General features: G+C 37.3%; 1 protein-coding gene across 7 annotated transcripts in view; it reads left to right on the plus strand.

Annotated features, from left to right (window-relative positions):
- Nucleotides 1-22,558, plus strand: part of CPEB4 (cytoplasmic polyadenylation element binding protein 4) — a 68,600-nt gene that overhangs the window by 27,123 nt on the left and 18,919 nt on the right. For 6 of the 7 annotated variants that reach the window (XM_047791512.1, XM_047791346.1, XM_047791466.1 and 3 more), the window contains one exon: nt 14,828-14,878. The exons of the other annotated variant lie outside the window; for it this stretch is intronic. In XM_047791512.1, the coding sequence (XP_047647468.1) occupies nt 14,828-14,878 (51 nt within the window). The remainder of the gene's footprint in view (nt 1-14,827; nt 14,879-22,558) is intronic. 7 annotated transcript variants of the gene reach the window in all.

The raw sequence follows: 22,558 nt of genomic DNA on the forward strand, positions 1-22,558 counted from the left end.
AGAGATTTTTTTATGTCACTGTGAGAGAGAGTGACTATTGGGATAATTATGTAAATTCTGTATCTTTACAGTAGGGGAAGGAATGAAGTTAGAGCTACTTAACAAAGATACCATGAATAATAACCAGAACACCCTAAATTTTCCTTTGATCTTACCATTCCTACACTCCAAATTGTAGTCACGTCGGTCTCTATTTTCAAGAACATGTGTTTACTGATACACATGTTTTCTAACAGATATTGGATACTGACTTTATGTATACCAAGATAGCTCTGGAAACCTTTCATGAAAGCTGTTGAAAGTAGGACTAAATTTAGTAGCATTCAGTAATAAATTTGAGTTTCAGAGTAAGTATAGTTTAAAAAGGGGGAAAGAAACTGACTTAAGTCCTGTTGGTGTAATATAAAAATGATTTATTTGAAGTAGTGGGGAGGGTTATAATTTCTTAAAGTATTTAGCCTTTTTCTATTTAAATCAGTTTGCCTGTGGCAAGTTGAGAAAAGACAACTATGTAGTACTCTGCAGCCAACTCCCCTGTCACCCTTTTAAAGGATTAGATAGACATTTTTCTTCAGGGGATATTTAATGGGACATGATCCGAAGTACCATAAAGAAGACATGGATCATGCAAAACAGCTAAATTTTACTTGGGTTCATAATCAAATTTCTCCTTCCTGGCAAATTACCATTCCATGGTATCCAGGGTCCTCTGGTGAATTGGGGGATCTTTATTACAAGTCTTCAAGATTCAGAGTCCTCCAAGCAGCTGCCCCGCAAACCTGGTGGGAGCCCTCCTGAATTCCGCTGGTCCTTTCTTGCTGTGTTTGGACGATACCAAGTAATTCAAAGCAGCATAGCAGGGGAGTGGCTGAGGTCTCTGGAGAGCAGAAAATCACCCTACTCCTAGAAGCCTCATGAGTAATGGAGTAAGGCACATAGCAAAGAATATGATTTAAACTTGGCTGCAATGAAGTAAGCGTGTGGCTATTTAGAATCGAAGTGGTTTCCTCTCCTTCTGCATTCTCCCTTGCCTGATGGCTGAAATGGAACATCCTAAACAGCCTTTCTCTTCTGCTTAGTTGTGCGATAGGATGGGACCTGGGCTTCTGTGCTGAGGTAACTTCCTTTGTGAGGAAGAAGAGGACAAAGTCGTGGGGCATGATTTCCATTGTATTACTTGTACAGGGTGTATTCTTAGTTTGGACCTGCTGTCTCCTTTCTGACTATTGGTCAGGGTTCGGTAGATTCCTCACAGCCCTGTGTAGGCAGAGCTTACAAAGGTGTGGCTTTCAAACTGTAGGACTGTACTTTTCCAGGTGGAGGATTGCTGTTGTTTTCGGGTTTGGTTTTTTGGTTTGTTTTATTTTTAAAGGGGAGGAAGGGAAAGGAAAATACCTGGGGGAAACAAAATGTGTTGTTTGTGAACACTGATGTGCTCATAGCCTCGAATGGAAGTCTGCCTTACTCTGGCCTCTGAACCGAAACCAACTGGTTAGTACTAAATGCTCCTTCTACCTTGGCCAGATGCTCATCTGCCTGATTTTTGTATATAATATGTATTGGTAAGTACAAAGTAGTGGTCCTCTGTCCTCTGCTCTCCATGTGTTTGTGATAGAATATTGACCCTTGTTCTTACTTGTTCTGAAAATCATATAAGCAGTTGTCACAAAGGGGGAATTTGTCTTATGTCATCCATGATGTGGGTCCATAATTAGTCAAGCAATCTCCTTATCCTAATCCTGAACATTGAGCACAAAGAATCTTATTTGAGTCCATGAAAATTGAGTAGGCATCTTAAAACATTGTTACAACTCTGATTTTACCTGGGTGAGAGATGAGGGTACAGGGCGGGCAGGGGGAAAGTGACAGTAAATTTTTTTATGTTACTAGAAGGTTAAAGAGCCTAAACAGTTATTTCAAAGATGCTTTTAACTCATTAACTTTTTTGTCTTTACGATTGTATTGAGGCTCACATATTTTATGGCTATTGTGACTTAATTTTGCTAGACTCACAATCAAGGCAGGGAGTGGTTAAGGAATAAACTGTATGTGACAGTTAACACTTCGAAATAACCAAATCAAAAAACAAACAGCAATCAGGTAACAAAAAGTGCGTCTTGGAGTTCCCGTCATGGCGCAGTGGTTAGCGAATCTGACTAGGAACCATGAGGTTGTGGGTTCGGTCCCTGGCCTTGCTCAGTGGGCTGACGATCCGGCGTTGCCGTGAGCTGTGGTGTAGGTTGCAGACGTGGCTCGGATCCCGCGTTGCTGTGGCTCTGGCGTAGGCCGGTGGCTACAGCTCCGATTCAACCCCTAGCCTGGGAACCTCCATATGCCGCGGGAGCGGCCCAAGAAATAGCAACAACAACAACAACAACAAAGACAAAAAAAAAAAAGTGCGTCTTCACATTAAGTATTGTGTACATTTAATAAGTACAGATATTACCATAATATTAGTTTCCATTTAGAAGTGAAATCTGAATAACATTTAAGTAGTAAGGTTTTCAGACTTTGTCAACAGTTTGTCAGTGTAAAATAGTAAGGCCTTCTCTGCAGTCTAAAAAAGTAAAAGGAGGTCCAGAACATTTATAGAAATCTATTTTTGTTCATGTACCATGTCCAAATTAATAATAGTATATTTTACCTTTTGATAATGTCACTTATTTTTGTTTCTTTCCTTCTATATTATAAAATTCTATAGAGGTGACTTGCTGTTTCATTTCCTGACAGCTACTAGAGCAGCACTATATGCTAATAATCTGCATTATGAAAGCCCTTTTGATTATGTAATAATACAATGGTGAGTTCTATGAAGGTCTTAAGATGTTCCTTGATCTCTTTATATAATCCTGGAATATGTTATTGCTGACTTTGAAGGAGGGGAACCAATGCCACCTGATTTGTAGCTGTCATAAAAATATCCAAAATTTTCTTTGCATTCAGTTTAGCAAGAGGAGGCACAGAACAGTTGCACAACTGAGCCACAAAATTATTTCTTCCTGGCATGCATGGGATTTCTACCTGAATATTGTATGCAGTTTACTTATCAGCTGTATATGCCTGATTTGTAATTTTTAAATTTTTGACTCCTTGTTTTTCCCCCTCATGCTACTACTATGCTCCCTCCCAAAGTTCAAAGAGGGAAAAGAGTGAATTTGTTGCTGTTCAACAGTAAAAATTTGCAAAAGGAATACTTTTTAACTAGCTTTAAACTAGTTACTACTTTTTGAATCTGATTTGGAGATGGCCAGGCTACCTCTGGGCTTCATTTTTTTGTCTAGTAGACTGATTCTGATTTCAGCCCCACACCAGTGCACTCCATTCTAAAAGCAAGGCATTGTTTTATTCTGGGTATTACCTGGTAACCAGTCAATTAAGAACATTAGTGGAACTCTGAAGGGAAAGCAGTTCCATAATCTCTTTGGAATCCAACTGGGCTGATGCCAGTTGCTGTACACTGGGAAAACGGAGAAATCAGCCACCCAGAAGACCCTTTTTAGTTCTTGAGAAACCAACAATAAAGTGGAGCTCTTAATTCTGAAGAGCAATCATGATTAATTGAATTATAAAGGAAAAAAATCTAACTTCTGCTAGCTATGATTTTCCAAATAATAAATGCTGGCGTGGTTAATTACATAGAGATATTTAAATCAGCCACTTGGTCTCTGTATTATAAAAGATCAGAAGTCGTTAGCTTATATTAGATTTTCCCAAATTGTAGGAAATAAAAAGAGAAGCATTTAGGATTATATTAAGACCTGGTATTATCTTAAGTCAACCACTTCCCTCTAGATTTTGATTTCCTCACCTGTAAATGGAGGACTTGAACTTAGTGGTCTTTGAATCACTCTCAGCAGTTCTGTACGGTTCTTCCTAAGTGACAAAATTGAAGGTTTTTATGATTTAATGACGAAAAGTAGTGTATGGGTTTCCTGTGAATTTGGGTGTGGCAGCATTTAATATTGAGTAGCATGTAAGAAGGAATATAATCAGAAATCAGATTTATTCAGCTGAGTGAAGGCTTTGTTTCTAGACTGCATCTTTTCGAGATAGGCCTAAAGATACTATGTTTAGGAAACACTTATTTAAACTTGGCCTTATGTAATGTTTCTGCTCTCAATTTGTAGACCTCTTCAACGATGGGGATTATTTGATGGGGTCTATGAACCTGTTAGAACAAAGCATTCTAGAGAGATGATAGATTTGTCATGTCTGTTTGCATGATAATCTTTCAAAAGCATGTGGATGCTGATGTAATACAATTAAAACACATCCAGAGGTGTTGCTGAATTCATCGTAGCCTTTTATTATTAAGAGTTTTTGTTGTGGTTGTTTTACTTGTAGTCAATCCACTGGAGTGAGGCTTGAGAGCTTGTTAGGCTTTTTAGGGTGGGGAGTCTCTCTGAGATATTTTGATCAAAGTAGGTCTTAATAGTTATGAAAGATTATGAAACACTGCTGTAGAGAGAACTTCTCTAAATTGTTCAGCTTTAAATTCCTGCTATTAAAATGTTCCACATTACCAAAAAGAACATTTAAAAAAGGAGTTTGGAGCTCCCGTTGTGACTCAGCGGGAAGGAATCCAACTAGGAACCATGAGGTTGTGGGTTCAATCCCTGGCCTTGCTCAGTGGGTTAAGGATCCGGTGTTGCTGTGAGCTGTGGTGTAGGTCGCAGACCTGGTGTTGTGGCTGTGGTGTAGGCCGGCAGCTGTAGCTCCAATTGGACCCCCTAGTTTGAGAACCTCCATATGCCTCAGGTGCAGCCCTAAAAAAAACAAAAATAAATAAATAAAGTTTAAGAAATAAAAATAAAAAAGGAGTTCAATAGAGGAAATGAAGAAGAGGACAGAGAATGAGGAAGTCAGTTACCCTATCCTAGTGCTAGATTATCTTCTCTACCAGTAGCATTTTGGAACTTTGTCTCTGGCATCTAAAGCCATCTTTCTGCCTTTTGAGGCACGCCAGGTGTGTGGACTGTTTAGGCTACATCTGGCACTTGGGGAGCCATGTGACAAGAGGGGTGCCCCCTGGAGTTGGGTAACATGGCAGCTCTTGTTAGGAGGGGAGAGGGCCTTCAAGCCACATGGTTTGGAAGTAACTTACGTTTTAGTTCCTGCTTATGTTCTAGTTCCACAAACATTTGAGCATATTCCATGTGCTGGGTAGTAGTGGACCACAGGACACATTTGATTGCTCGTCTGCATATTTCTTTTTTGAAGTAGACCTGGACATTCTGTATAGGAAGCAGGGTTAACAACCAGTTTCAAGGGAAAGGGCAGTTACCTCTGATACCATTTCTCTGAATTTTCTTCTTTGCCCCTTCTGAGAATTATCTCTAACTTAAATCGTTACAGTAATCTTTCATGTGAATTTTTTTTTTTTTTTTTTTGCTTTTTAGGGCCACTCCCACAGCATATGGAGGCTCCCAGGCCAGGGGTCTAATCAGAGCTACAGCTGTCGGTCTACGCCACAGCAACACAGGATCCAAGCTACATCTGCAACTTCCACCACAGCTCACGGCAACACTGGATCCTTAACCCACTGAGTGAGGGCAGGGATTGAACCCGCATCCTCATGGATCCTAGCTGGGTTCATTAACCACTGAGCCACGAAGGGAACTCCCTCATGTGATTTTTTTGTGTGTGTGATCTCCGCTTTATAGCTGAAGAAACTGCAGTTCAGAGAGATACAACAGCTTTTGTAAAGTCACTCAGCGAACTGGTACCTAGCGAATCAAGATAGGAACACATTGCATCTGGTTCCTGGTTCAGTAGCTTAGGTATTTATTGTGTAGTGTTTATGAGGGGAAACAAATGTTTAAAAAAAAAGTTTGTCTTAGTATACTTCGGACAGTAGGCATTCAGGTTTCTTAATTTTTGTGTAGGAGACTGGGGACAGAATTGAAAATGTGTATTTTATCATAATCTTCTGTAAAAGATCCATACCTCACACCTGCTGATTTCTTATCGAGAGTGCCTTTAGGGGGTGGAGGTCAAAATAGAATCACTGAGGGAGCTTTTCCAAGCTGGCTTGTTCTTTTTTGTTGATTCTGATTCACCAAGTCTGTCATGAGACTTAAGCATATGTGTATTCCAGCAGTGATTCAGATAGACTGCCCTCCCTCCTCACCCCCACCCTCACTCCACTTTGAGAACCACTTCGGGTAGATGTATAAAGTCTAAAGCTATGGGGGCTGCTCATAAAACAAATACATATCAAGCAAACACTAAGTGCCAGGCACTATTTTAGGCCTTTGGGATATATCAGGAAATAAAAACTTAGACTCTTGGCCTCATGCAGCTTATCCTCCAAATAATTTGCAGACATCTTCGAACAGTCTGTTTATTATTTTTAAGGCTAATGAATAAGAGGAAGACTCAGTGCCTTGAGTACTGATAAAGGAAAATAGGACCTGGGCCTTTTGAGAAATAACAAAGGTGAAATTAGATTAGATGTGAAATCCAAGCTCATTCTTCTTTAAGATTCAGTAAAGTCATCAGGATTTATGTTAAATTAGAGATTAGCGTTAATGATAGGTATGTATGCAGAAAGCCAACCACTGACTTAGCTCATTGCTTTTTGGGGTTTGAACTTCAATAACCAGTGTTAAGAGGGGCTCATCTCATCTCTAAAGTTCTCCATCATCCATATGTAATTTAGCTTAGAGTCCCAAGGGATTTCATGAATTTGTCTTGATCTTCTTCATGTTGGTACAGAGAACCACTTCTCAAAATCGTTTTTACTGGAGTTCCTACTGTGGCCGTGCGTCTCTGCAACACAAAAACGAAGGCTAAATCCCTGGCCTGGCACAGCAGGTTAAAGGATCTGGAGTTGCCCCAGCTGCGGTGGAGGTCACAACTATTGTGGCTCAGGTCTGATCCCTGGCCAAGGAACTCCATATGCCAAGGGGCCAAAAAAGAAAGAAAGAAAAAAAAAATCACCTTTACTTTTGGGGGAGTTCTACAATTATTTATTTTTATTCACTGGTTCTTTTAAAATATGTCTCTTATAACACATATTTCTTTTCATCAGCCTTTTTGCAAGGTAGGAGGATTTTAATGTACTGCCTTGGCTTTGTTTCTAGATTACTGAAAACTTTTCTAGTACCCATTGGTCTGTTTTTCCACTTTTCTTTCCGTTATATTATCTTCTTTATCTTCTTTTTTTTTTTTTTAACTGACTTTGGCTGGTTTATTTTGGATAAAAACTATGCCTAGTTTTTTAAAGCTTAAAAAATTGCCATTAATCACTGGTATCATAACATCCTCTTAAGGCAAGTTATCTTGTTGCTCTGTCCTCTAAATGTAGCATCCAGAGTCAGAAGGCCTCTGGTAGGGATAAAAATAGCCTTCCTGCTGGCTGGTTTGTTGTTAGGTTTACTGGCAGTAGGAAATCTTTTGAATTCCTTAATTGGATCAGCTCTTTGCTAGTGTCTCTCTAGACATTCCCTTCTGCCTGAAATTCGTAAATGTTTTAGATCTTCCAACTTTGTACCTGCCCTGAGTCAAAGCAATCCTTCTACGTGAAACCAACCTTAAGCTATAGAAACATAACCCATTGACTTATCTTAAAGATAAATGTTAAATTTTTTGCCACCGTGACAGTCTGTTTTTCAGCTATCATATCAGAATTGAAAGATTGAATCTGAGCTATTGGTACAAAAGGAAGATCCTCCTTGGCTTTTATTAAAAGTAGCATTTTTAAGCTGAATTTTCAAAGTTTTCATTTCCTAATATACTTCTGCTTCTGCCAGTTTGGCTATCATAAAAGTAAAGAGGTTTTTTTTCTCTTCTCTTCCCCGGAGAAGAATTATATCCCTGTTTGTAACTCAGAACATTAGCAAACTCGCTTCTCTGAAGCTGAAAAAAATCCCCCCATAATATGGCCACTCCCTTCTCCAAGGTTCCAGTTTGGGTCTTATGTGGCTTAGAGGAATTTTTCCTTTTTCTTTCTCTCACAAGTAGAAAATTATTGATTATCTCTGGCTTAGAGTTGATGAGGGAAAGGGAATGAATATTAATTGAGCACATAACTCTAAACTGGGGGGCTTTTCTGGGCATTCTGCAAAAATTATTTCTTGAATTTCTTACATGTAAATGGAAATCTCTGTTTCTCTGAGGTTCAGAGAAACAAAGTAATTTGATCTAGCTCACAAGATGGGCTTTGTCCAGCTCTACTCTTTTCACTGCGTGTTTCACTGCGTGGCAGAGACCACCAGTTGCTGGCTTTGTTTTTTTCATTCATTCAGCAGCTACTTATTGAGCACCTTCTCTTCTCTAAGCTCTGAGTTGCGAGACCCAAAATCTGTCCTTAAGGATTTTGTCACCCTAGAGGAAGAGAGTTTAGAAATAGATAATTTAAATATGGTATAATAAGTATAAGGGGTGTTGTATGGAGCCCATAGGCCTGTCTAAACCGGAGAGCAGGTGGCTTGGGGCAGGGATTTTCCGTAGGTTGCGAGACCTGTGAAAGAAGCTACCTGGACAAAATTGTGGAGGCTTGAGTGGTGAAACAACATCGGAGGCAGAGAGAAAGGAAGGCGTGCCAGAGGAAAGAACCAGAAGTAAAAGTTAATGCACCCTCCTGCCAAAAAAAGTTAGTGGGCCAGTACTTCTGAAAGTCCAGAATACCTATTGCGAGAAGGGAAATGGCAGTGTGAGAGATGAACCTAGAGAGATAGGCAAGAGAATTCAAATTTTTTATTTTTATTTTTTACAAGCTTTTAAACTGAACATCAGATCTTTCTTGGAGAGGGGTTTTGTTTACTGTAAACTCTGTATGTATACTTTAAATGGCTCTTTGGGAGGGGGTAAGACTCTCCATCCAGTTAATGTCAGGCCCAGCCAGTTTCTTCCTCGTAATTTTGTGTGGAAACATCTTTACTGGAAGCTGGTTGTATCATAGATACGTTAAGGGGTAGAATAATGTTACTGATTATGATTTGGGGACTTACTTTTAGGCCAATAGAATAAATTATTAAAAGTGATAATCTTTGTATCATTAAATGATAGAACATGTAGGACACATTTTTATTTGTTCATATTGATATGTGTTCGGCCTTTGTGTATGGATAAGGTTGGTATTCAAAACCTGATTTATTTATACATTTCTTGAACCTTGCTTTGCGTCGTCCAGGACCCCACAGCGCCATCTTGCGGCAAGTCTGAGGCAGTGCTGGTAAAAATAGCAGATAAAGAAAGGCAGGGGGAGTTCCCGTCGTGGCGCAGTGGTTAACGAATCCGACTGGGAACCATGAGGTTGCGGGTTCGGTCCCTGCCCTTGCTCAGTGGGTTAATGATCCGGCGTTGCCGTGAGCTGTGGTGTAGGGGCGTTGCCGTGAGCTGTGGTGTAGGTTGCAGACGCAGCTCGGATCCAGCGTTGCTGTGGCTCTGGCGTAGGCCGGTGGCTACAGCTCTGATTCAACCCCTAGCCTGGGAACCTCCATATGCCGCGGGAGCAGCCCAAGAAATAGCAACAACAACAACAAAGACAAAAGACAAAAAAAAAAAAGAAAGAAAAAGCAGGTACAGCACCTCCCTTAAAAAATTATGTAATAAAATTCATTAAGTAATAAAAAAATTTTTTTTAAATTTTTTAAAATTCAGGTTTCTGGTGTAGCATTTTAAAAAATAATTACTATAAACTATAAAAAATTTTATTTAGGGCAGTATAGCCTTGTCTTACTTAGATATGAACTAAACAAAAATAGCAGAAAGAGACCCAGGAGAAGCATCGCTGGTTAAACAACAGCAAATAATGTATACTTTTGTGTGTGTGTGTGAGTGTGGTATATCATATGCATAAAACTTTTCATCTGTTTTAGGAATGCACCTAAGTCCATGCTTATCCTTTTCCTATTAGAAATTTTTAACAATATCCACTGAAAACCTCTCCCTTTTCTTTGGAGTATCTAAGTTTGTATAGTGAGAGTCAGTAAAAATATATTCAGAATTTCAGAGTTCTCTTATGGCACAGTGGGTTCAGGATCTGGTGTGGTCACTGCAGTGGCATGGGTTCAATCCCTGGCCCGGGAACTTCCCTGTGGCACATCGTGGCCACAAAAAAAAAAAAAAAAAAAGGCATAATCTAAATCTAAATATATATGTGTGTGTGTTTGCGTATACATATACACACACACTCAGAATTTCATGCTTCTTGTCTGTCACTTTTTAGACTGCACAGCTTTATACTAGACAACCTTGCAGAGTTATCCCTGTGTCATGCCTTGGCCGATACCATGTCCCCAGCAATACTGGCACAACTCTGAAAAAGAAAAGGTCATAGCATGAAATCTAGTAGCACTGTAGAATGTTTGCTATTTTATGTTTATGTGTTGAAATGGTAGCATTCTATCATTTTCTGCTGAATCACCAGTAGCAATAATATGTGGGTTACTTTTTAGAAAATAATTTATTTTACCTAATTTTGAAATAATAGATATACTGCTAATATTTTAGCATATTTACTTCTAGTCTTTTCTCCTTTCATTAATTCAGTTACTTTTAGTTAGTATCTTAAAAGAATATGATAGTACACACCGTTCTTTTGAGCACCTCCTCCCCCCAGTAATTCTTAGTCATTCTAGTTGGTAAATATTGGTCCTTTCCAACTCACAAATGCCTAGCATAGAATTGCCTAGTTGGAGTCTGAATCTCTTCTAGGCTGTAGAATTTGGTAGTATAGTTCCCCAGAGTCACACTGTATCAGTTGCCTATATTTGGCTAGGTTGAGTCATGTCACCAAATATAGTCTATGCCTTCTGCATGATGTATGTCAGGCTTCTGGCTCCAAATGCCACAGCTGGCCTCCAGAGACTACTGTGTTTCCTGTCATAGTGTCCCTTGAGGTTAGGACTGCTGATCAGGCAGTATTTCTTTGCATTTATAATACAATCAATACAAAGTTCCTTCAAGGACTGAATTTTATCCACTAAATACATTCACTTGCCTAAAATCCTAATGCCTTCCTTCTCCCTTAAGGAATTCAATTCTAAATGTGCTAAAACCTGGGCTATGTTTATAGGTAGATGAATCATCAAAAACCCAATCAAAGTTCCCGTTGTGGCTCAGTGGGATAAGGACCCAGTGCTGACTCTCTGAGGATGAGTGTTCGATCCCTGGCCTTGCTCATTGGGTTAAGGATCTGGCATTGCCACAAGCCGCAGCATAGGTCGCAGATGTGGTTCAGATCAGGTGTTGCTGGGGCTGTGCCATAGGCCTCAGCAGCAACTCCAGTTCAGCCCCTGACCTGGGAACTTCCATATGCCACAGGTGCAGCTGTAAAAAGAAAAAAAAGAAAGGAAAGAAAAAAATGAAACAAACCACAAACACTGGATTATATTCTTTTATATCACTGATTGTTTTTAATTAAAAATTTTTAATTGCATAAAGAATTCTTAAAACCAATTTTTAAGTGGTTCAGGGGAAAATAATTTCTTTTCAAAGGGACTATTTTGTCATTTATTTTTCCACTAAAGGCAGTGTTGGTGGGATGATATGAGCCAAATAGAAGTCTTTCCTATTTAAAAAGGTAAAACAAAACAAAACTTTTTTTCAAAATCTGGAGAAGGAACGCATGTATATCACTGATTTTTATTTTACTTCAGTTTATTGATTTGTGAAATGCTGGTGTTTTAAGTTCAGTAAATGAACTCATCGATTGCTAACCTGGTACCCAAACAGATAACTCCAGATACCTAGCTTAAACAAACAAACAAACAAAAACACCTCTAGTTCCTAAAGGGGGCTATTACTTAAAAGAGATAAGACAATTAGCCAGTAGCTGAAATGATTACCTAAGAAGGTTGACTATTGCAACATAGAAATAAAATTTGGTGAGTGATCTGAAAGGGGGGTTTCCTTTTTGGTTTGAAAGGTGCTTTGGAAAGAGGTAAATCTGAAAAACAAAGATTGTAAAATATCTTCCCTCGGAAACAAAGAAAGGGGACCAGTGTCTCAGAGAGGGGGAGGGCATTGTCAGTAACCTAGCCATGAAATACAAAATGCAAAAAGGCTGGTGAAAATTGGTATCCATAGAGGAAAGAAGATACTAGAGCAAAAATGAAAGGGCTGCCAGGAGAATGTGAAAGGCTTGTAGAAGACTTTAAAGTCCCATGGCACTTGAATGGGAGCTTTAAGAGAATTTCCAGAAAGGAGACGATATGTGTTATCTATAATAGAAGTTGTGAATGGATGAGTCTCGATATTTTAATTATAGAAAGAATTTATAGGATAGGGCCAGGAGGGTAGGGAAGCATTATGAAAGGTCTTTTTAAAAAGGTGTTTGTTTTTTTTTTAAATGATACTGCTAATATTTTAAGTGAAGTAGAAAGCATTACCGATTGTTTAATAAAATATTACAGATATATTTACTACTCAGAGGTCAGAAGTGATTCCAACCTGACAGGACTCATAAGAACAGATCAAAAAATAAAAACAAGTATCACTTTCAGAGTTAAACTATGAATTTTGCCAGTGATTCTTCAGCCCCTGTTGTCTTAACTGAAGGGTAGAATTACTGTATTTAGAATCTAAAGAGTAGAAAAAGTCTCAAAGTTTACCTTCCTTAGGAGTGCAGGTAGCATCTCTTTAGGAAGTGTGTGTTGAGGCAGTCTCTCAGAACTGAGTTAAGGGATTTTCGTGCCTTAACTTAAGTTGAAATATTCTTATCTCTCTTTTTAAAAGCTACCTCCAAAGGTGACTTTCTGATCAGGTGGAACTCGATTTGTTAAACTGTGCCAGCTATTTTGGGAATTTGTCTTTTGGAGTTTCATTGCTAATTATCTTTCCTTGGTATTAAATAAGAGGCACTATAGTTCATATCGAACAGCCATGGTTTCCGTGGGAATGTTAGTGTTAAAAAAAATTAGACTATCTTAGAAATAATAAAACATTTTCATAACTTCAGTTAACACTGTTAAATATTTTTGTCTCTGTGTTGATGTGTGTCATCTTTGAAAAAATGTTTTGTGATTAATAAGAATGTATGAGCGATGGCTGTTAGTTTGTGGACTAGAGGGTTTTACAGCTATAAAATTAATGCAAATGTTCCATTACAGAAAGTCAGCTGCTACTTAAGTGATTCAGAAACAGTCCTCCCTCTCTCTCTCCCAGGTTTTTAACAGTTAAAGTCATGCTCTTGTTCCAGCATCTCAAGTCTGTGCTTCTATACTTGTGACAGGTCATGTGATCTGAGCTTGTAGTTAAAGCAGTTCAGCTGGAATTCACTGGATTTGGATACTTGGCTGTGTACATTAGCATTAAATAACTAAGCCAATTTTTAGGAAGAAACCGAAATATCAAATCTAATTTTTACCCCCACCTTGCCTACCTTCATCCCTATCTCTCCTCCCTAAATAGTAACAAGCTGAATTTTAAGCGGAGCATTTAACAATGTAATTTTAAAAATCCTTGTTGGTTTTAAGTTGTAGAAAAATTAAGTTCAGATTTTGTTTCACATTATACTCTAAGGTTTGCATGTGGATTAATTAAAGCTGTTCACAACAGAGAACAGTTTTTTTCATGGCACAAGTTGATTTCTGTGGAGAAAAGTAGGCTTTTGAGAAATCGAAGGATAGTTGTGGCCGAAAGTTCCTTTCTGATGAATTATAAATGTGTGGCCGGTAGATTGATAGGACCAAATATTAGCTCTGGTTCCCATAGTGACCACTGGAACTAGGTAGATTCTTCTTGGCACCTTGAAAGGCTTGCCCCAGCCTCCAGACATAGGAGAATCTCTGCCTTTTCACTGGAGATTCTGTTATGGTTTGGGGGATCAGAGTTTAGACTGCCATTTCCTAATAGAACGTTTGTAATTCTGAGTCCGTTTTAAATTCTCACACTACTGCTGATTTATAGAGTGCTGGACTGTGGTGGATAATCAACAGTCCAGTTCCTCTATCCATTCCTTCTATGAACAAGATTTGTTGAGGATTCCTCCCCATTCTTATGAAGGGCATGAGGAATATGGAGGCATAAAAATGTTGTCAAAATGATTTTTACAACTTAGAGCATAGAACGAGCTACATGGTATGTGGTCTTAGATGCCTTAACTTACATGTAGAAACTCTTCACAAACAGAAATGCATCTCCTCCCTTTATAGCTGCCAATTTGGAAGATGGCACATCCTCCAAAAATTTAGGTTTTCACAAACCCTTTTCTCATGAGTATCTTGGGTGCCCATTACATTATATCTTGAAACACTTCGAAATTTGGAAGAAATTAACCAAATTAATTGAATGTTACTGTTCCCTGGACATTGTACTACAAACTTTGATATTTTCTTCATGTGTAAGTACAATGAAATGTGTTTCTTTACCTCCTACTTAATCCCTAAAATGTGAAATTAAACCCATTACCTTGTCTGTACGTACAGACATAAAACTAGCACGTTTATTTCAAATCATAAAAAATACTACTGCTATTTATATACTTTTAAAAAGCAATGAAAAACTACACAGGAAAGAAAAATTGCACGTTTATGGGGAAAAAAAATGCAGATTGCTATTATGAGTTGTTGTTAGAACATAATGGTATAAAGAAAATTACTTTGGAGTGGGGATTTGGAAATTAGAATAACAGAATACTTAACTATAAGGGATATTTTATTTTCCCACTTTCAACCCTTTCCTTTTTGAATGTTTGTGAAGGTGCTATTTGATATGTCCTCTGACTCATTGTGATCATTATTATTAGCACAGCAAAGTTTTATTCCCATAATACAGCTTTTTAAATACCTATTAAGTGATTAAGTCAGCTTTGTTGTTGAATACGTTTAAACCATCTATGAAAAAAGTAAATTTAGTAACGGCCTTCTTTTACCCTCAGGTCGTCTAAACTATTCATATCCAGGATCCGATAGCTCTCTGCTTATTAATGGTAAGTGGTAATTGATTCACAGAACTGAAACAAGGTAGTACTAGGTAGAATACAGAAGTTATGCTTCAAGAAGTGGGGAGATGACATTAGTTTGCTCTGTAATGATAGCTGCAATTTGCTATTAATCTATCAGCTATTTTATGAATAATTATTATTCCTCCAAGTTACGGCAGGAACTTTTTTTAAACTTTGAGAGCCAACTGACTTGCTGTCTTGAAATTGGTGAGAATGAGAATAACTCCATAATGGCACATAAAGAATGGCTTAATCTAACATTAGCCTCTGTAGAGTGACCTTTGAAATATCAACATGAAAACCATTTCCATGTAGTTGGAAAAATGTTCCAGGAGAAAGGGAAGGTAATCAGAGATCTAAAATCAGAACAAAGCAGCCTAAGACCACTGGGCTTGATATTGCAAAGGACAAGGTCATTCACTGTTTGCTGTCTAATGAGAATAAGAAAAAAGAAGTTTGATTAACCTTTACAGTACCTTCAGTGAATTCTCCTTGCTTTTTCTAAATATTACCACTGTGCTGCTGAGTTCTTTTATTGTTGGTATTCTAAAGCAGACTAAATTTCACAGGGAAGGAGGGACTGTCTACTCATAGAAGGAATTAAAGAATTTTAAAAGTGTCTTTTTTTGTGTTACTATAGTTTGAAATAATTGGGTAGAATGAAGAAATCTTATTTATTTCTTTTCTTTTACTGCTAAATATGGATTTCAAATGCATGTCCATAATGGCTTCTATTTGCCAAAACTCATTCTTAAGTCCCACCACTTCTAAGTATTCTTGACTAAATAACTGTATTCTCCTCTTTCCCAAAACAAAACAAGACCAAAAATCCTACTTCCTGTCTATGATATATTATGAATGGGAAATTAAAAATTACTTTTATGACTGGTTTTCTCTTTCGTTAGTGTTTAAAATCAGTGTTCTGTAGGATTGTTGAGCCAGTGAGAGTGCTGGGTGCATTAAATTCTCTAGAGACTGTACAGTTTGTAAAAAAAACCTCATTTGTTCATCAGTCTTTGGTCTTTTCATGATATAGCTGCCAGAAATAATGCCAAAATATAACATTGCAGCATAAATGTGTGTAGGCCGAAAACCAAACACAGTGGTGACAGTGGCATCAGGATAAGGGGGTGTTTAATGTAAGGGTTGCCACTGTGGCATTATTTTATCTTTTCCTGTGGAACAAGTTCCAGAGTCAGGTGCTGGAGATTGCAGTGAACCAAGCTTTGAGATACTATTGTGTGATCTTAGGCAAAGTGAGCAACTCTTCTTTGTCCCAGTTTCTTCATGAAGTCACTAAATTAGATCAGTTGCCCCTGGGGTTCATCTTTGTTGAGATGAGAAAAAGAAACAATTGAGTTGAGCCAAACTCAATTTTTTTTTTAAGAGTCTATTATTACAAGATTGTCTTTCCTTTTAATCCCCCCTGTTAATGTCCTTTTTTTTTAAGAATAGATGATTTTTTAATGACACTTACTTAGCAAAGAAAAAATGAAGGTAACTTTCTCCCCTAAATATTTGTGTTTTGAAGTTTTACTGGTCCATAGACTCTAGAAGGAGACTAGATGGTTTTTACTGCTGTACCCATGGAAATGTTATTATAAAAGTATTCTGACTGAGGTCAACACTGTCTCAAACTGAAAGATAGGAAGATAAAGAACAAAGAGATGTCAAAAAGGGGAAACTTGCTAGCTCCTCAAGCAAGACCCAGAGTAGGGGGTTATGGCTGCCATGGTCTTAAATCTAGTATTCAGATTTGCAGGATCTCAAAACTTGATTTTCGTCAGATTTGATCAAGTGTTAGTTCTTAATAACCAGCCAACTAGGACCAGATGCCAATTTATTCATTTATGATGAATAGTACAACTTCTAGGTAGACGAGATGCTGCAGTTTCCTGATAGAGCTATTCTCTCTCTGATTGCAAAGTCCAAATTATAGAAAATCGCTTAAAAATCTTGAAGTGAAAGCACGGTGTAGGTAGAGGGATGTTAAGACAATTCTTTAGTCACCTTGATTTAGGCTTAGACGTTGCCTATTTTCTTCAAATTTATGAAACATCTTCTGTGGTGAATTGCTTCTGTAGATAAACTGATCTCATTCATATATTGATTCTTAGTAGCTTTGTTCTCACTGTAGCTCAGGGCCCCATATTGCAAATCTAGTCTAATTCATTAATTGTGTTTAATGAAGATAAACTCAAAAATCACAATTACCCATCTCATAGGATTGTGGTGAAGATCAAATGCATGTAAAATCATTTAGCATAGCCCCTGTCATACAGTCAAGTTAAAATAATTAGAATGTCATTTGTGGAGGATTAGGAATATATGTGCTAAAGATTTATGCGGAAAAAAAAAACACAAAACAAGGGATTATGACGAATTGTAAAAATTGCGATTGAACATTCTTTCATGTCTCTTATTAAGATAGAAAACAGGAAACTTTATTTACTTTTAAATGAAGTCCCTTTGCATCTTACATCCATTCATCCTTTTCTTAAAACTGAAAGTAAAAGCCTAATATATTGTGTTGCTTTATATTCATTATTCAATTTTAAAACTTTAAGGGCTTTAAAACCCTTAAAGGAGCTTTCCAGGAGCTTTCTTTCCTGTTCATTATCGATAGTCTATTCAAGCTTGTAAAAACCTTCAGAAAGGTGATTATTTAGCTACCCTATTTTGCTTCAACTATAATTTTCAGAGCTTTTTCTTCCAAGCCTCTGTCGAATTGAAAACCATTTTGTTTTGTTTGAATAAAAATATAAAAGAGCCGTTTCCTCTCTTTCTCGCGTGCACATTTGAATTTGATATGATTTTTATTATATAACCTGTTTTGAAATTTTCAAGCAATTTCAGAGCTTTCTGGAAAGAAGTGGGAATTTAAAATCCTAAATAAACAAAAAGAAGAAAGATTCAAAGTAGTTTCTCTAGCTTCAACAGTCTATAATATTGGAATTTGTATTTTATAAATATAAAAAGGGCTTATTTATCCAGTGGATCAGACTGCTTTCTTTCTTCCCCTTGTGTGTGCTCAGTCGTCAGTTTTCATACTATGCAGTTACTTTCATGTTCCACTCATGACTTTTAAAAGGCCTTGCCAGTATAATTCAATAAGTAACAATTGCTTATTCTAGGAAATTGTTGCTTTGTTATTAGTTGTAGAGATGTTTTGAGGGGCATTCTTGGGGAAAATCCTTGGATTTTAAAGGTTTTAAAAAAACAAACTTTCTAGCTACCTTAGGATACTGTATTAGCTTGCTAGGACTGCCATAACAAGTACCATCGACTGTGGCTTAAACAGAAATTTATTTCCAGTCTTGGAGGCTGAAATTCTGAGATCAAGGTGTCAGCAGGGTCAATTCCTTCTGAGGCCTCTCTCCTTGGCTTATAGATAGCTGTCTTTTCCCCTCTGTGCATGTCTGTGTTCTAATCTCTTATAACGACACAGTCATATTGGATTCAGGCCAACTCCAGTGACCTCGTTTAACTGTAATCACCTCTTTAAAGACCTTATTTCAAATAGTCACATTCTGAGGTTCTAGGGGTCAGGACTTCAGCTTATGAATTTTGCGGAAGGAACACTATTCGTCCCATAACAGTTACCTTTTCCTAGTTAATTTTATGTAGTAGGACTATAGTTAGAATATCTAGTTTATGCTTATGAAAAGCAAGCCTGCAACGCACTCAGTTTCTCAGCTAAGTCAGAAAGGAATGCTGAACATAGGCCAGGCTTACCTCATATTCCTCTGGTGTGTCTTGGTTTAGCTCTGAAACAGACATCAGATTAAATGATTAACTTTCCTTTTACCTGACTTGAAGCTTTGTTTTGCCCCAAAAAACTAACATTCAGCCACCACCACCTCTGTATAAAAAGTGCTTGTGCACGGTATTTTGTGCATGGTATTTTTTTCCCCAACCTCTCACTTCACTGCTTTAGCCCTTAGGATTAGCTGCTTCAAAAATAAACCTTGTGACAGGGAATGTTACATAACCGTAAAATATATTATGTTTTAACAGATGCATGTATGTATCTCCTATCCTGTACGGATGTCTTTCACTTAGAGGCATCAGCTAAAATATTTGCTGTCCCAGAAGAGGAGATTAGTAAGAGATCTTTTAAAGGGTAGCAGAGAGCAACATCTCTTAATTATAGTTCTTTGTAAAGAAAGAGAAGATTGTTTGCTTAAGGCGGGGTGGGGACAGATATCTATGAAAAGGAGGGTATAATTTACCCAAGAGAAATGTAGATTATAGTTTCTTACTGAAAATGTATGTAATATGGTTCTAGTTACTACAGTAAGGAACGATTTGAAAGATCCCTTCATGAAAAAGATAATATGCAGACATACTGTAAGTGGTAAAGTGCTCTACAGTCATTAGCTTTGGAATAGTAATGAAAAGCTGAAAGTAACTGTTGAAGACCAACCTAAGAATATACATATGAGTTCACTCTTGAGGAAGGGAGAAAATTATTATTTACTGAGCCTATGGCTGTCTAACCATCATACATACATGTAGTATCTTTTGTTTTGTTTTGTTTAGTTTGCTTTTTCGGGGAGGGGAGTTGGGCCGCACCTAAGGCATATGGGGGTTCCCAGGCCAGGGGTTGAATTGAAGCTGTAGCCTCTGGCCTACGCCACGGCCACAGCAATGCCAGATCCGAGCCCCCTCGTCTTTGACCTATAACCACAGCTCATGGCAACGCTGGATCAAACCCTCTGAGAAGGGGTCAGGGATCAAACCTGCGTCCTCATGGTTACTAGTCCGATTCGTTTTCCACTGAGCCACGACCAGAACTCCATACATGTAGTATCTTTTGTTATTCTCTCTTCATTTCTGTATTTTTATAAATAAGAAATGGGGGCTAGAGATATACAGAAATTAGAGTTAAATTCATTTTCTACCCTCCTGTAAGGTAGCTCTCATATATTTGTTATATCTTACCTACATTCTTTGAATGTTGTATCAACAAGCTAGTATAAACACAATGTGACATGAAGAATTCTGCTAAGCATACATCTAAAATAATTCCGTGACAATGACCCCATTAATAAATTAGAAGGTGATTTATAAAATCATTTAAAATGATTCTTTGCATCTTCGTTGAATTGTATGTCTTGGTCTTTGTGATGATTGTCTGCTTTTTGGTTATGCCACCTTTATTCTTTTGCTGACAGTTTAATTCCTTTTAGCTTCCAGCCTTTGATTCATGTCTTTTTAACTGACTTACTAATTTGACTGTGTATTTTGGGGAGTCCTACTGGAAAAATCAGTTATTAGATAACATCTTTTAGTTTGAACCCTCACCCCTCTCCCCTTTTTCAAGTAGTGTTGCTATCTGCCTTTTCCACATGGAGGCAATGAGATGGAGAGCCTGAGGTAGCATGAGCAGGATCAGTCTTTCATTGCCCACTAAAAGCTAGGCACAGTTTATTCCTCGTGGCCTAAATCCTATTCTTTACAGAATTGATTAAAGGCCCTCATGTAGGAAAGGTTGCTTTTCTTTCATGTATCATTTGTTTATTTTTAATATATAAATACCAAGAAGAAAAGGGTCCGTGAACAAATAAAGGAATATTGTGCACACAATAGTAATAAATGTAAATAGTACCAAAAAAATAAAACAAGCAGTGGGATCATTCTTTTTTCCCCAATCCCAGTTCCTGCACCCAAAGATTCTTATTTTGTTTCTAGAAAAAATATTCATGTATATTCCCACATAGTTATTTGTATTTTCTTTATTTTTTAATTCACTCAATAAGAACCATACAGTACACAGTTAGGTACCTCATGCAAACTACATTTTAGAGAGCTTTAGTAACAGCACATGAATATGTGCCATATTTTTTAAAGGCTGTGATTTTTCTTAGAAATATATCATGATTATGGATACTTTGTTTCTTTTGTGACTAACAAATGTTACAACAAATGAGAAAAGGATGCTTTTAAGAGATATGTAATAGTTTCATTTTAATAATGAAATGTATATATTACATATATATAAATATAATATATATTGAAAAAGATCTGTCTTTCTGTACCTTCTTCGCAAGTCTAGCACCCCAAACATGGGATGTTTTACCAGCAGGAACTGGATCAGAATATAGGGCATTTGTAAGCAATCTGGTAAAGACATTTTGGAAATAAAGTATTTATCAATCCATCAGTAACATGCCTCCAGAAGTTAGAAAAATTTATAGCCATACTGTTTCTAGCCCATTAAGAACACTCTTGAATCATTTTAGTAGTGAACATTAAATATTGAACACTTTGTAAATAATGAATATAAAAGATAAACATATAAATAGTATTCATTTCAACTCTGATGGCAACTAGAAGATTTTTATTTGGTAATAACATGCATTTTTTTAAGAACTTTTAACAGTATATACTCTTTGGTAATTAAAGGAAAATTCTGAGTAGAGTTTATTTTGGCTGACTTAGCCAGAAGTTTTCCAAAACGTAGATTTCTTTAAACATATCTTAAATGATTTTTTTTTTACTTGCCACTTCCTCAGGTGTTTGAAAAATATCAAATAGTATGCAGTGCTTGATAATCATGAGATTGGAAACCTGTCTGACATTTTACTCAGGAAAGTGATGAAGGTCTGTGTTATAAGTACTTCGGCATAATATGTTTATACCAAGTGTAATTGGAAATAGATGAGAGAAAGGTGCTTAGTACCTCTTTCATACATAGATGAAGTGGCACTACTTAACATTCTGTTAATATCCGAGTTCTGGTTACATAAGTGTGTTCACATTATGGAAAATTCATTGAACTGTACACTTATGATTTCTGTACTTTCCTGTGTGTATGTTATACGTCAAAATCTACATAAGGAGTTCCCATTGTGGCGCAGTGGAAATGAATCCAACTAGGAAACGTAAGATTTCGGGTTCAATCCCTGGCCTCGCCCAGTGGGTTAAGGATCTGGCGTTGCCGTGAGCTGTGGTGTAGGTGGTGTGGTGACATTGCTGTGGCTCTGGCGAAGGCCAGCAGCTGTAGCTCCAATTAGACCCCTGGCCTGGGAACCTCCACATGCCATGAGTATGGCCCTAAAAGACAAAAAAACAAAAACAAACAAAAAAACACTACATAAAATAGTGTATAGCATTAATAGCATTATAATAAGTGGAAATCAAAAACTTAAACATTCTCATTTTCTGTGCTCCAGAATGTCATTGTTATTTTGGGGTACTGATTTATATAATTTTCCTATTTGATTTGGCAGTTTTTGTAGTTATAAGCATTATACTCATAACATATTTTCCATAAATATGGGACACTATTTCTAAATAGTTTTTAGAATTTCATCTCAGAATTTAATCATGAATTCTTTTATATCAACCAACTTAATTTTGTGGTGCAGAATTGAAGTTTGAAAGTACATATTTGGAGACTTTGAGAGCACTGGATTTTTGCTTTTGATCCGTAGCCTTTGCTGTTCTTGAAACTGTAGATATTTTTGAAATAGTAGAAGCTATGAGAGTTTTAATTTGTAGCTCTTGAAAGCCTACTCTTTTCAAATATCTCTTTTCTCAGAAATCCAAGCAGCAGCCATATACTTTTTAAGATTGACAGAACCAAGATTTTCAAATCATTCAATCATACCATGCAGTCAAGGCCATGTGCTGTTTATCTATAGTACCTAGCAAGATCAG

Source organism: Phacochoerus africanus, chromosome 1, assembly GCF_016906955.1.
Source record: "Phacochoerus africanus isolate WHEZ1 chromosome 1, ROS_Pafr_v1, whole genome shotgun sequence".
NCBI lineage: Eukaryota > Metazoa > Chordata > Mammalia > Artiodactyla > Suidae > Phacochoerus > Phacochoerus africanus.